Source organism: Ambystoma mexicanum, chromosome 5p, assembly GCF_040938575.1.
Source record: "Ambystoma mexicanum isolate Mex_15411 chromosome 5p, UKY_AmexF1_1, whole genome shotgun sequence".
NCBI classification, from domain to species: domain Eukaryota; kingdom Metazoa; phylum Chordata; class Amphibia; order Caudata; family Ambystomatidae; genus Ambystoma; species Ambystoma mexicanum.
The window spans coordinates 1,355,846,871-1,355,861,079 of record NC_090930.1 but is presented as its reverse complement, the minus strand read 5'-3'; the positions used below and the strand labels follow the sequence as shown (position 1 = coordinate 1,355,861,079).

The window sequence follows — 14,209 nt, the reverse complement described above, 5'->3', positions numbered from 1 at the left end:
CCTGACAGGTCACCCAGTGGAGGATGCAGCTGAGGACTTTGAGCATGTTTTTCCACTCCCCCTCCTCTGCTCCCACCTCTGATCACAAGAAGCAGTGACATCAAAGTCGAGGAACACAGCTCGCCCGTGGGGGCAGGTTTGGCTCTTTTCCAGGACACCGGGAAGCGTCTTTTCAACAGCCTGTGGATCCTATCCGTAGTCCCATGGGCTTCAGTCTTCCTCTTCCTTTCCCTCTACCAACTTCTCCTCCTCTTCGTCAGATCAGGTCGCTGGCACATCTATGGAAGGTCCTTTCACTCTTGGAGATGCAGGCGATAGAACCAGTTCTTCTTGCACACAGGGGCTCCGGGTACTATTCCAGGATATTTGCGGTACCCAAGAGCAACCAGGCTGGCTTGAGGGTTGTCCTAGACCTGTAATTTTTGAACCTGTCATTACCACTAGAATGCTTCAAGATGATTACTCCTCTAGAAATATCGGAGTCTCTGTTTGTTGGGGACTGGATGTGTTCCCTGGACCTCAAGGATGCATACCTGAATGTACCCATCTACCAACCGCATTGGACGTTTCTGCAGTTAACGATTATGTCATACCATTTTTAGTACAAGGTGCTGCTCTTCGGTCCCTCTTGTCTTCACAAAGTTGATGAATGTAGTGGCTTGCCTTCTGCGCTTGGATGGCCATCATCTATACCATTATTACCATTATTTGTACTACTGGCTGGTGAGGATGGGGTTGCCCGAAGGGGAGTTGCACTCCTGCCAGAGATTGGCAGATATCTTTCATCAGCTGGGGTTCTCCCACAATCAGAGGATGTCACAGTTGTGTCCTGGATTTGGTCTTTCTAGAGGTGCATTGGAACACAACCGTTCAGCAGTTGTTCCCCACACCCGAGCTCCTGTCCCTATTCAGGGGCACTTTCTGGCCAACTCGACCACATCGGCATTGTGGTTCCAGCACCTCCTGGGCCTGATGGCCTCCAGCTTGCTCACTGTGCAGCAAGCTTGCCTCAAGATGAGGCGCATCCAGCACCACCTGGCAGCCAATTGGGATCAGGAGATGGGGTCTCAGTCAGACAGGATCCCAATGCCACCGCTCTTATTGCCTGATCTTCACTTGTGGATGATGGATGACAATGCTTTATTGGGAGCCCCCCACCCGGGCGGAGGTTCCCCTGGTGGTGACAATGGGCTCCTCTTTTTCATGCTGGGGGGCTACTCTGGATGGCTATGTGATTCCTGGCACAAGGTCCAGGACAGAAGACCTCCTGCATATCAATTTGCTTGAGCTCAGGGCAGTGGACCTGGCCCTCAGGCATTTCTGCCCCTAATCAAGGACAGGTCGGTTCTGGTCAGGACAGACAACTCTACTATGATGTTTTACCTGAACAAGCAGGGCGGCGCCCATTCCCCCCTCCTCTGTTGGGAGGCGGTATCGATCTGGAAATGGGCCCTGACAGAAGGGGTTTGGATTTCTGCCCTCCACCTTCCACAGGACAGAAATGCAGAAGCAGACCAACTGAGTCGCCTGGGGTTCAACACCTATGAGTAGGAGTTGCACACCAACTCCTTGTTCCTACATTTCAGCGGTGGGGGTTTGTGGATTTGGACTTGTTTGCATCTTCCCAGAATGCAAAGTGCCCCCAGTTTGCTTCATGGGCAGGTCCGGGTCGGTGGTCACTGGAAGACGCCTTCCAGATCTGTTGGCACGGCCACAGGTGTTGTATTCCCATCCGCCCCTCTGCTCCAACAGACCCTCCAGAAGTTCCAGGTTCAGCAGGTTGCAGCCTCATCCTGGTTGCCCCACACTGGCCTTTCAGACCCTGGTTTTTAGATATGCTACAGTTGTACTCCAAGGTTCCTGTCCACCTTCCAATCCTGTACAGGGCTTCCGGGCGGCGGCCTGGTTCCTGACCAGCTGAGGCTTCAGCATGCTGAGTTGTCGGATGACAACTGGGCCATCATTCAGCAGGCCAGGAGGCCCTTGACTCAGTCCCAGTATAGGAACAAATGGACTAGGTTCTGCCATTGGGCTCGTGGCAAGGGTCTAGACACTGTCACCTGTCCCCTTGATGAGGTGCTGGCTTTTTTCAGCATACCTGGCTCATTCTGAAGTTCAGGTGGATACTTGCCACAGTTATTTGGTGGCCATTGGGGCTTACAAGAATTCCCCAGAGCATGTGTTTTTTCGGGCAGCCAACCCGGTGGTTCAGTACCATCTTAAATGGTTGTCTATGCTTTTTCCTCCAGTGCATAGGCTGCATCCAGTCTGGGTCCTTAATGTGGTTCTTGCAGCTTTGCAACGCACGCCTTTAGAGCCAATGGCCTCTGTTGACATCCGCCTGGTGACACTAAAGACAGTTTTACTGGTGGCTCTCACCTCTGTGCGTACGATTAGTGAGCTACAGACATTGTCTTGGTGTATCGGCCTTCACCACATTTCACAACGACAAGGTCATCTTGCACACTCACCAAAACTTCTTGCCCAAGGAGGTCTCTACATTTCATCTGAATCAAGAGATCTGCCTGCTGGTGTTCTTCCTGAACCCACAGTCTGAGGCAGAGAGGGCCCTACATTCCTTGGACTTCAAGAGGGTCCTCAGGTTTTATCTCTCTCTGACAAAATCCTTCAGAAAGTCTGAAGCATTGTTTGACTTTTGGGGGCTCTTCCCCCTAGCTCGCAGGCTTCCAAGGCTTCCATCGCCAGTTGGATGGTTCAAGCCATTTCTGAGGCATACACGGCCATGGGTAAACCCATTCCTTAGGGGATTCAATCCCTGGCGGCCAGAGCCAAGGCCATGGCCATTGCATTTCAGAGACATGCTTCTTGGGATGTCATCGGGATACTGTAAACACCACTCACTCGACACCAGCTCCAAACGCGATGTAGAGTTTGGTCAGAGTTTGAAGAACCTTTTAGATGTGTCATAGATGTGAGGCAAGTTTCACTCCACACAATGTTTTTGTTTGGTGGCATCGCCCACAAGGATGGAGGAAAGTGGATCGGCCATTTGAGTAATTATAGTTACTAACTGTAGTAACTAGAGTACTCATAGTCCTTAGTCCCCTTTTCTCCATTCGTCCCACCCACCTTCCCTCACTAGTATGCCAAGGGCTAATATGTACTGAGAGTAGCCAGCTATCTAAGTGTCCGATGTGTGCAAAGGGGAATGAGGTGAGGTGTCAGAGGGCGGGGCCACTGCACAACATTCCCACGCCCGATGCCATACCCCCCCTCGATATACACAATTTAAAGGAGGAGCTCAAGTTTTCACTACCAAATGTTCCAGTACCATCCCCATGTTGGGGGACTCCCGCAAGGAGAGAGGAAAGGTGACTAAGGACTATGGACCTCATTATGAGGCTTGCGCTGACGAAATGAAGGGGGCCAGTACGGGACCGTCCCCCTTCGTTCCGTCAGGGCTGATTATGAGGTTCCCTTTGCGGGACCTGGATCAGATGTCTGGTAAAACCAGACATCTTTTCCGGGTCCCACGAGGGGAAGAGGGCGGTAACAACGGGACACTTGTAATGTGCCTGTTGTTACCTCCCTCCCCATTCCCATTGAGCCCTATGGGGGCTCAAATGGGAATGGGGAATGGTTCCTGCAAGGAGGATTTACCGGGTCCTCCTATGTCGGAATGACCTGGTAAGTCCCCATTGCAGGAACCCGGTAATGGAGCCCGGTTTGGAGACAGACATGGAGCTAATAGCTCCATGGCTGCCTCCAAACTCGTAATGAGGCCCTATGAGTACTCCAGTCACTCCGATGAGTAACTTTAATTTCTCACTCATAGAGAAGGGTGGCTAAAATTATTGCCAGAGAAACTAAATTGGCAAAATTCACCTCCCATTCCATTTTGTCAGCGGGGCAGTTTTTTACTTGCTTTGCCATTTTTTCAGGATTGATTTTGTTTTCCTTGCATTTTGTTTTCACCCCAAAATGTAATTTTCTTGTTCCCTAAAGATATACTTTTTGGGAACAAAATCCACATAATGTTGTGTTTACAAGCCTGAAAAAAAATTCATGGAAAAAAAACTAGATGTTGTGCAGAAAAAAGCCAGAAACGACTAGACTAATTTTGCTCGGCGGAATTGGCGAACTGGATGAATTTGTCCCCAAATTCGCAATTTTTTTCTACAGAGGGCTTTTCATACATTTTGGACACTCACATATACGAACACACACACATTAAGACTCTTGCACACACACACACTGAATTCAAACTAGCACGCACACACACACACACACACTTATTGCATAACAATCAAAGCGCACACTCACATACACGCATACAATCACTTATTAATTTGTCTCCACTGCTACTTCAGGCTTCATGTTCACTCTGCTGGTAGGATCTAGGGGCAACAAGACTCACCATCAACATGTCCTGGCTGCAGGAAGCATGGATTGGCACACCAGAAAAGAGGAGTGCTCAGAGGAGGGTGTTTGCCTCTCCATCCCCGTGACTCTGGAACAGTGCCTGGAAACATGCAGTATGTTCATCACAACCATCTAGGATGTCTACTACAGTGCTCTTACACAAAAGATTGGTAACGGTACAGATGTTCTTGGTGATCCCACATATTCCACTTCCAGGGCCTGCATTACCAAGTGGGTGACATCCCCTGATCCCCAGGACCTCCTGGTTCTGTTGTCATAGGACATGTATCATGAAGAAAGAGGCCAGGGCATGCTGTTAAGTAAATAAGTGCGCACAATGCATATAAAGGTAGCAAAGACCCTACAGGATTACCACAAAATGGTATGGGGAAACACAAAGAGGACCAACACGCACTGCATGACACTGAGAGAGGGCAGATTCACAAGCCTATTTCGCATGTCCAATTTCATTTATACTTGAAATGCAAATTGTTTCCACAAACACAGTGACTCACAAAGGTTCCATGTGTTAATATCCCCGCAAAAATATTGCCATACAAAAATATTGCCATATTTTTGCAACGATATTAAGGCATGGGACCTGCGGGGGACACCCCCACAACCCTCACATTTTAAAGGAGCGGGGGACACCCCCGCAAACCCCGCTCCCAAAAACCCCCAAAATGATCCCCCCCCAAAAAATATCGCCTATGGCCGTTCCAGACGACCATATATGCGGCCATATTTTTGCTGGGGATAATATGTAGTGAAACCCTCACAAAAGGGATATAAAAAAAAGGTCTGTACATGTTTATGTGCGCAGTGTGCTTGAAAATCCACAGTATAGGCACAGATTGTGCACATGTAAACATGAATCAGACTGTGTAGAAAAGGTATGGACAACTGTAAAATGGTGGCAATGAGAGGCACACCCACACTGCAAGTTAGTCATAGACAATGAAGGCACACAGCACTTTCTTTGCCGTTTCTTTGTTACACTCTGATTAAATAAAAAACAGTTACATGGTGCAACTTTGCCATGTAGAGTCAGATTTGGACCTGGGGCAAACTACAAGGACTCAATATGCTCTTTTTTAATTATTTGTGCCTTTTGACTGTCCCCATTGTTATAAACATCTGTTCCAATTGCAGGTAAATGCAGTATTTTCATATTGAATCCAGAGATATGTGTTCTTTTGGAGGGTGATTTGAATGCTTATTCAGCTGCAAAGTGGGACATGAGCTAATTTCTCGCTGTGCACAAGGTTGCTGAAAAATTGTGGTAGCCACAATGTGCTACTGTTGACATATTATTTTTTTAATTGGTTCCAGAAACTCTGTACATTAGAAATAGTTTGTCATACTAAATAATCAGCAGTCAGTGTGGAAGAAGAAATGAAATATACTTCGTTTCTTTTAGACATTGTATTGAGACATATAAATTGACAAATTCACTGTTTTTCAGATTTTAGGATTTTCTTAGCAGGGTTTACTTGATTGTCACGGAGTAATTTGAAAAAAAAACAAGTCTGTGGATGTTTCCGTGTTTCTCTGCCTCTAGCCATGGCCAGTCAGAGAGTTCTATTTATATGAGCATTCATAGAAGCTTGGAATATGCATGTGGTTGTAATCAGCCAGGTTATGTTGGCGAACACAATGGCCCTCATTACAACCTTGGCGGAGGACCATGGTGCTATTAGCACCATGGTCCATGCCGCTAAGGTTACGATTCCGCCATGGTGGATGGCGGAATTACCGCCCCATTCCAAGGTGAGTGGGGTGGTAATTCCCCATTCACCATTTGCCCTTCCCCATTCCCATTTTTGCCCCCATAGGGCATAATGGGAATGGGGAAGGCGCTAATTACGGCACCGTAAATATGGTGCCGTAATTAGCTCCAAAGTCCCTTAGCGGGTTGGATTTTTAACGCCTGCTAAAAGCAGGCGTTAAACACCAACCCGCAAAGGGACACTTGTAATCAGGCGTTAAGGGTTAACGGCGCCGACGGCGCCGTTAAACCCTTAACGCCTGAGTTGTAATGAGGGCCAATGTGCTGCTCAAGTGCCCCTTCTCAATGTAATACATCCCTAACGTCATATATGATGTCATCACGTAAGGCAAAAGCCTCAAGTTAACCTTTCAGGTCACTTTGCATTTAAATGCCTTGGCCATTTAGATCTTAGTGCTTTTTTAATGAGTCTTTTGATTGAACTGAATACTGTACACAGGTTTTACAGATATATATATACATATTTGAAATATTGAGTGTGGTGGAAATGATAAGTGACAAAATTGCCATGGAAATTTGTTTGTAGTCTATGTAAAGTATCACATGGGAAAAGATTGTTGTACCTTTTATAATTTTTAGCAAGTGCCCCAGCTTCGCCCCGGGAAACGATCAGCCTAAAAGAGAGGAAACCAGACTATGAATCATCTGCAGCAAATGCCACTTATGGAAGCAAAGGAGAACACACTTCCAGAAAAGACACCCTGACAGGTTGGAACACAATGCGCAGCTCTATAGTGATTGCTAAGATTCATGACACGTTGTAGAGTTTGCAAGATTGCTGTATGGGTCTGCTGTAGCAGGGAAGACTGTTAACCTTCATGGCTTCTTACATTAAGAGGAGAAAAAAGAAAACCCATTCAAAAGACGCCTTCACTTACAATACACACATATCAACAGTTAATTCCCTCATGTGGCTTGTTTACCGCCAGTTGCTATTCCGTTAAAATATCAAACGTGCACTTATCTTTCTTTCCAATGCATCTATTATTTTGCTTTTTATTCTTTGGGAAGTCACACTCTTTACAGTTTGAAAAAGTGCAGTGAAAGGTCAAGACGAGTTGGCACTATGCTATAAGCCGTTCCCCTCTTATTGTGAGTGCGCGGTAACAGTAAAATCAAGTGGCATTTGGAAATGCTGCCCATTCTCACCAACAAGTAATGCCACATGCAGTGATTACAGCCTTATTCGGTGGTCATATACCTCATTTAAGTGGTACAGGTACACATTTTTTTAAAAGTGAGCCTGAAGTTTTAAAACACCTTTTCCTGTACAGATGGGAAGCACACGCTCTTCCATTCAATGGGATAAACCAGGTTTTTCTATGGAGGCCTTGAAAGGGGGTGAAGAAGCGGAATCTATGATACTCATCTCACCACCTTCGCCATGTAATGCACGCAAGGCTCAGAGTCTAGGCTGTAGTGTTTACAGCCACTACTGTATACAATCCATTTCCATTTCAAAATGAGGGTGGATATGGGCCAAAAATCATTGCAAAAATAAAGCACATTTATTTTGGGAAATATTGCATTGGTTTTACACATTATAAAATTGAATGGCTTACATAGCTGTGAAGAGCAAATACTGCCATTCATTGGTTTTGCAAACAGTGCATGTACTCGATGGCAAAAATGGTGGTTTAGTTCCTTCGTCACTGAAAATGTGGAAGTAATGTTATTGTAAGTCTTTATTATGTGTTTTCCCCTGTGCACCCTAGAACATTTAAACTAATTTGTTAAGATTTTTATTTGGTTTATGTTTCATATTTTGCTTGGCACAGGCTAGGCCTGGATACCTCTTGAAAACTGATGGAAGAACCTGTATTGCAAGCATCTTTCAGGTTGTGTTATGTTAATAGAGCTCGTTGAGTGCACTGATAACACCATTGACCTGCTGATGCTCACCCAGGGGGGGAAAGAGATGATCATTATCACACCAACACAGAAGTGAAAAGGAATATATTAAGTTTCCGGTTAAAAATGCTGTTTGTAGGACTTATCCTTGAAGAGAAATAACATTTGATAAGGGGGGGGGGGGGCTCGGACAGAGAAAGCTCCACCTCCCATGCGTCCCAGGCAGTGATTAGGTACAATCAGAAAATCTAAGCAGGCGGGAAGTAGCCTGCACCATGGAATGTAGCCTAAGAAGAGAGGTCCAATATGGTTGAAAGAGTGGTGTACAATGCCTAAAATCTAAAACATGATCCACTGCCTGGCAAGATAAGGTGAAATGTGGCAGGAGCACACTCAAAGATATGGGGAGCAGCTGACTTTTGAAGAATGTGAAGGCACCTTACACTATACTCAGGAAGACTTAAAGAAAGGGAGTTGGCATAGTCTAGCTGTGGGCAGAGAGCATAAGTTATGGGAAGATTGGCACACAAGACGTAACTGGAAAAAAGAGTAAGAGGATACTGCTTTAATGGACTACCAGGGCACTACTTGGTCTGGTAATACCCTGTGGCCTAGTTACAGGTTCAAGCAACGTTTTTCCGAAAAGCTAATCGTATTTTTTTTTTTTAATGAGAAATGGTGTGTTTGCTACAAACCAAGATGGCCACCATGAACTAGGGAGAAGGGAACTTCACGTAGTGCCTTCTCCCTTTCCATACTGGCCATTGTCGCAGTGGTAATGCACTGGGAACACAGTGTTCCCAGGGATGGCGCGGAGCATGGGAATGCCAAGTTAGTGGTGAGGTGATGTATGTTGAATTAGGATTTGGGGGTGGGGATATGGGGGAGCATGGTGTTCACATACCTGCTGTCCCAGCTGGGAAGATGGAGACCTCCCGCTTCCAAGATGTTTGGAATCGGGGCTTCACCATGAGGAAAGACCCCGTTCCAAGCTTCTTGATTGGCTGAGAGGATGCCAACCCCAGGGGTGCTAATCTGAAGGATAAATGCCAAGGCATCAGCAAATGTGAACCTAATGTTCTTTTCAGTGGTAACCAGGGAAGGACAACCTCCTAGAAAGGAGGGAAACAAGTGAGATTTTCTAAGGAGCTAAGAGCCATTGAAAGTAACAATCTCAGTTTTGCCTACTTAAGGCATTAGAGTTGTTATTTGGCCATTTGTGCAATTTCAATCAGAGAAGCATAATAAGAAGCAGCATTAACTTCCCAATGCCCGTCGAGAAGTGTTAGCAACTGTGTTTCATTGACATAGGTGAAAAGGAAGACACAAAGAATGCTTCCAAAACCAACACATTGAATGAAAAGGCCAACGTTGGTGAGTCGTGTATTTAAGGGTGAGATTTAGCACAGAAACTGGTATCGGAGCATATACAAGGGGCTAAACAATGCTATATGCTGGGTTTATCCCCCTTGAAGGGTAGGTGTAGAAGAAAAAGGATAGCAAAATGGTTGGTCCACTGCATCTTAAATGGTGGGTTGACCGTTGTGATATTAAAAGTCACCGGCGGAGTGTGCATCAATCAGCCCAAATATTATAATCCTGAAGGGAAATGAAACGGTTGGAAGAAAGAGCATGGTGTGAGCATGTTTCCAAAACATGATGAGCAAACAGAGGGTGTGACATGAGGTCCTGCAGACAAGAATTATGGCTAGCAATATTGAAGAAGAGACACAAAGCTTCACTGTTAATATTTCAACTCCTGCCACAACTCATAGAGGAGCAATAGATGAGTGAATAGTATCACTGTATGTAAAAGCCACACCTGTAGGTCACAGCTACTTAGACCTCCAGAGTTAATTTAGGCTTAAAGCTTGAGTGGAGTATAGAATATTGACCAAAGTTAAGGTTTGTATGCATGTATGTAGATGTGTGTGTGGGGGGAGGTATGCATTCACATATGTATGGTAGTTAAATAGCGTACCCCAAATTGGGAAGTAGTGGAATGCTGTACAGAGCCATATAGCAAGATGAGGGTTTGTGTTGTGATCTCAGTGGGAGGAGGTAGCCTTTGTTTAGGCACTCTCCAGTCCACTAGGCCACATAAGAGCTTTAGACACCAGCAACCAACCTTTTAAAGAGACTTATATGTCTTCAGGTGCATCCCCTTTCTTCATGTTTCATGTTTAAAGTGGAGACTACCTGCCACTGTGCTCTGAAACTACTTAATGAAACCTTTGCTGCAAATTTCCTGGAGCGCAGCCATGGCCAGTGAGCTTTGAATCTTCACCCCCTAAACCACAACAGGGGGATCAAAGTGTGCTTTGTCCCCTCTTTATACATTGTTTCAAAGGTGTCTTTGTCAAACAGCACCAACTTGTTCCCCAGTCTGCCTTTGGCCCAGTTTTCCTTGCCTTTCCAATTAGACTTGCTGATTGCATTGGTGTCCTTTGTGTGAGGCTCTTGCCTACATCAATTTTCTTCTTATCATCTTTGGAGGGCATACTGTAGCTCCTGCAAGATTAACAGAAAAGCTGTCATATACACAAACATTGTCACTGTTAAACAATTCTCTATAAATAGCACATCAACTGAGAAGCGGTACGGGAGGTAGCCAAAAGATCCACAATTGCAAGTGTTCTTAAAAGATTTACAAAAGGGCATATTATGCTGACAATTACGGCACTGGAGACAGAATCCACAACTTTCAATGTTTCACACTATATTGATCAATAGCTGCCCATTTCTTCAAGGGGAAACTCCTTCAATCCTCGCCACAAACTTTAATATGCATTGTTGAGCACATGGAGTTATTAGAGTAGCTGTCCCTGCCACCCAAACTCACCTGCTCCAGCCACCTGCTGCATGGATGCTATGGAAGTCTCTTTTGGAAAGAAGGGCAGTGTTGCTATAGTTTTTTCAAAGTCTACAGTCATGGAAAATGTAAGAGGTAATGCATTAATGGGATCAGAGTTGAGGTAATTTGGAAGCCTGTTTGCAAATAGGTTTATAAATTGGAAAATATTAAAGGAGTTAATATGAATATTACAGTGGATTCAGGTGTTGTACAGCAAATATAAAGGGATTTTCTTCCAACCAGCTAAAGGGGACTCTAACGTGTTTTTAGATTTATGACGTGTATGCATAACAGTATCATCTGTAGAACCAAAGAAAAATGAAAGATCATGACCCATATTCTGCAGAAACTACACCTCAAGCATTTAAAGAAATCCACAGAATGTTTTAAAATATGTAACCTTAGAAATTGATACTGCAGAATAATAGACAACATCTTTGGCAAAGTGTAGGATAATAAATGTTTTTGAATACTATTATTGGGCAGGCGCTATGCTGGGGAAATTCTAAAACAAGATTCCTTACCTCTCTTCCGGAAAATTAGCCTTTTGGCTTATGGTACATTTTACTGTGTATGGACGGATAGCTCGAAGCTCTTCAGGTTTGCATTAAAGTATAAACAACCGGCCACTGTGAAGAAACTAGGTTCTTCTTGCATCCCACCAATATGAATGAGATCCCGTTTGGGTCAACATGACTTCAAAAAAGATCTAATAATAGCTGGCAAAACAATATCAATACATGTTTTCAAACTCAAGGTGCATCTATGCTATCGGAGCATTGATGACAGCCCACAGTAGCTAAACACCTATCTAGTTGATGCCATGAAAAGGTGGAGAAACTGGCAAAGGTGGGGATCTATAACAACCTTCTCACAGGATGGTGGAAAATGTAAAGGTATCTCTCTTATTACCTGTATTCAAAGCAGATGACGGGTCAAAACAAATTTGACAGACACTGCTATTAATGATTAAGAAAAACAAAAAATACCTCCTAGAGTCCCTTTAATGCTGAGTTTAGCCACATATTAATGTTGGTGTTATTATGTATTCTTTTGTGTATTGTATATATAATGGAGGCTAAAATTGGGACTTGCCTTTGGATTTATGTAATCTGAAATTCCCCTTCATGGTAAATCATTTTTATACTTGTAGATTATTATATGAGAAAATAACCACTTACATTCTAGTTGGTGTAACTAATGTGCTGAATAATTTAGCACAAATGTGCAAAAAGAAAAATAATATATTAATTTCAAAGACATTGTTATGTATGTTTCTATTATAGCTACCATTTCAAAATTGTTTATATGGTAATGGCCTGTATTTTCTTTTGATATGCACACATACAGTACATTGTAAACTTGCTTTCACTGGGCTTGTGCCTGAATTACACATAAAAGCTTGTCATCTGTTCAATACACATTGTGCAGACATTGCAACTAATACTTGAAAGATGTCAAAAGAGATGAAGGAGGTCCATCAAAACGAGTCTACATAGTGGCTGACCCTCAACTGCCCAGAGCAGGCTAATTGATTCAGAAAGTTGTGATGATTATTGTTAAGCATCTATATATCATTAAGTGGGTCTTCATCAAAGGTTACTTGAATTATGAGGCACATTATTTAAATATATACTGCTGATGAAAGATTAGAGTGCAGGTATTTTAGCCTATGCTGAATATTTGAGTTGGATACTTGTAAAAGTTCTAGAGCAAATAACTGTTTACATCTTTTTTCAAGTGCCTTCACATCTGAATCGTCTACTTCCTTCCTCCTCGTTCCTTCTCCTTGTATCCTTGTTTCTTTTACTTCAAAAGGATTGGGCCTCATATTTTGCTTTTGTCTCTTTCTTTACCTATTGATATTGCTGCAATATACTTTAATGATTTGGAAGTTATTTAATCCATTTCATATGTAGCCTGTTTTTCTTCCTAAAAAAGGTAGCAAGTTAATGTTTTAGTTTGAGGAGTGGGGTGCCATGACTTTATTCATCCTGGATAATTTCAAGCCCTCTTTTTTTGTGTATAATATATAAACTACTAAGTTGGTCATTGTGGCTACCTAATAATGTTCACATACTTTCAATTGAACCCTTTAGGAGCCCCCTTTTGGCATACAGGTTCATATAAGTACAACATCCTAATTTCTATATTATATCTCCGTTCATTCCTTTCCTGTCCTGAAGTAGTATTGCATGCCATCTTTTTATAGAGTTCTTTTGCATATATTGCGATGGGTAATCTTTCTACAGGACAAAGATCTTTCAGCAAGAGAGGGAGAAAGAGAGGGATATATATATATATAGGAAAGTCCATTAGAGCCAAGTCACACATTCCACAACGCCACCTAGTAGCCATTGCTGGAAGTTCACCTCCAGTTCTGAGCCACAACAGCAAGGCATTATCGGTATAACTTTATTAGTGTTGTGTATATATTACAGGGCGTGCGGTAGTGGCCCTGTAGGTATGGTTAAGTTGCTCAACCCATAGGAAGAGCACCTTTTTGGGCGGCTTATAACTTTATGTTGCAGTATATCAGAGGACTGTTGTCTTCGAAAGATATGGCTCGACAGCCTCTTTTATTGCTTGCAAGGTAGCTGGTGGGATTTTGTGCCCCACAAAAGTAGGCTGTGTGGTTACAATACTGGTTGAGGAAGATGAAGTGGAGGAAGACAGCCTGCTACTTGCTAAGAAAGGACAGCCTTCCTGAGAGCATTGTGGTGGTTGGAATGGGTGTGGCAGTGCATGGATGTGGTCCCGTAGGAGTACTATCCAGGTAGTCTGCGACTGAGTAGTGCATTTCATTTTGGTAGCTTTAGCCTTTGGTACATTCCAAACAATGGTAAAGAACTGCCACAACCATGGTGCTAGAGGTAAGCACCTCTTCTAATTATTCTTCTCGGTCCTCTTCATTGTCTTTGCAAATACTGCACTTTTTTGTTGTGTACGTCCTCCAGCTGGTGGTGGTGGCTCTTGGGGAGGAGGGAAGGCAATAAACGATGCAATTTTTAAGATAAATAGCAGTTTTGCTAATAACATTTTGATAGTATAAAGTGCAGTTCTGAACTGTCCACGAAGCTCGGAGCTGATGGCGACACGGCATAAAGCAGCGCACGAGTGCATGGTCACTTGACACTGACCGGATGGTCCGTGATGATGTCAGACATTCGCAAACGTTGAAGGACGCAAAAACAGAGGAGAAAGTTGCAAAAAGTGTATAGAAGTGTTAAAAATGATGCTAGAAGGTGGGAAATGGCAGAGTTTTAAGGTGAAACTTTGTAAATTGGACAAACATGTTGCTATATTGGGATAAGTATGATATTAGTAAGTTG

The 14,209-nt window shown here is 43.8% G+C and overlaps 1 protein-coding gene across 22 annotated transcripts in view; it reads left to right on the top strand.

Moving 5' to 3' along the window:
* The window catches only part of CTNND2 (catenin delta 2), a 3,553,726-nt gene that overhangs the window by 3,493,344 nt on the left and 46,173 nt on the right, over nt 1–14,209 (top strand). For 21 of the 22 annotated variants that reach the window (XM_069613767.1, XM_069613768.1, XM_069613765.1 and 18 more), the window contains one exon: nt 6,752–6,880. The exons of the other annotated variant lie outside the window; for it this stretch is intronic. In XM_069613767.1, the coding sequence (XP_069469868.1) occupies nt 6,752–6,880 (129 nt within the window). The remainder of the gene's footprint in view (nt 1–6,751; nt 6,881–14,209) is intronic. 22 annotated transcript variants of the gene reach the window in all.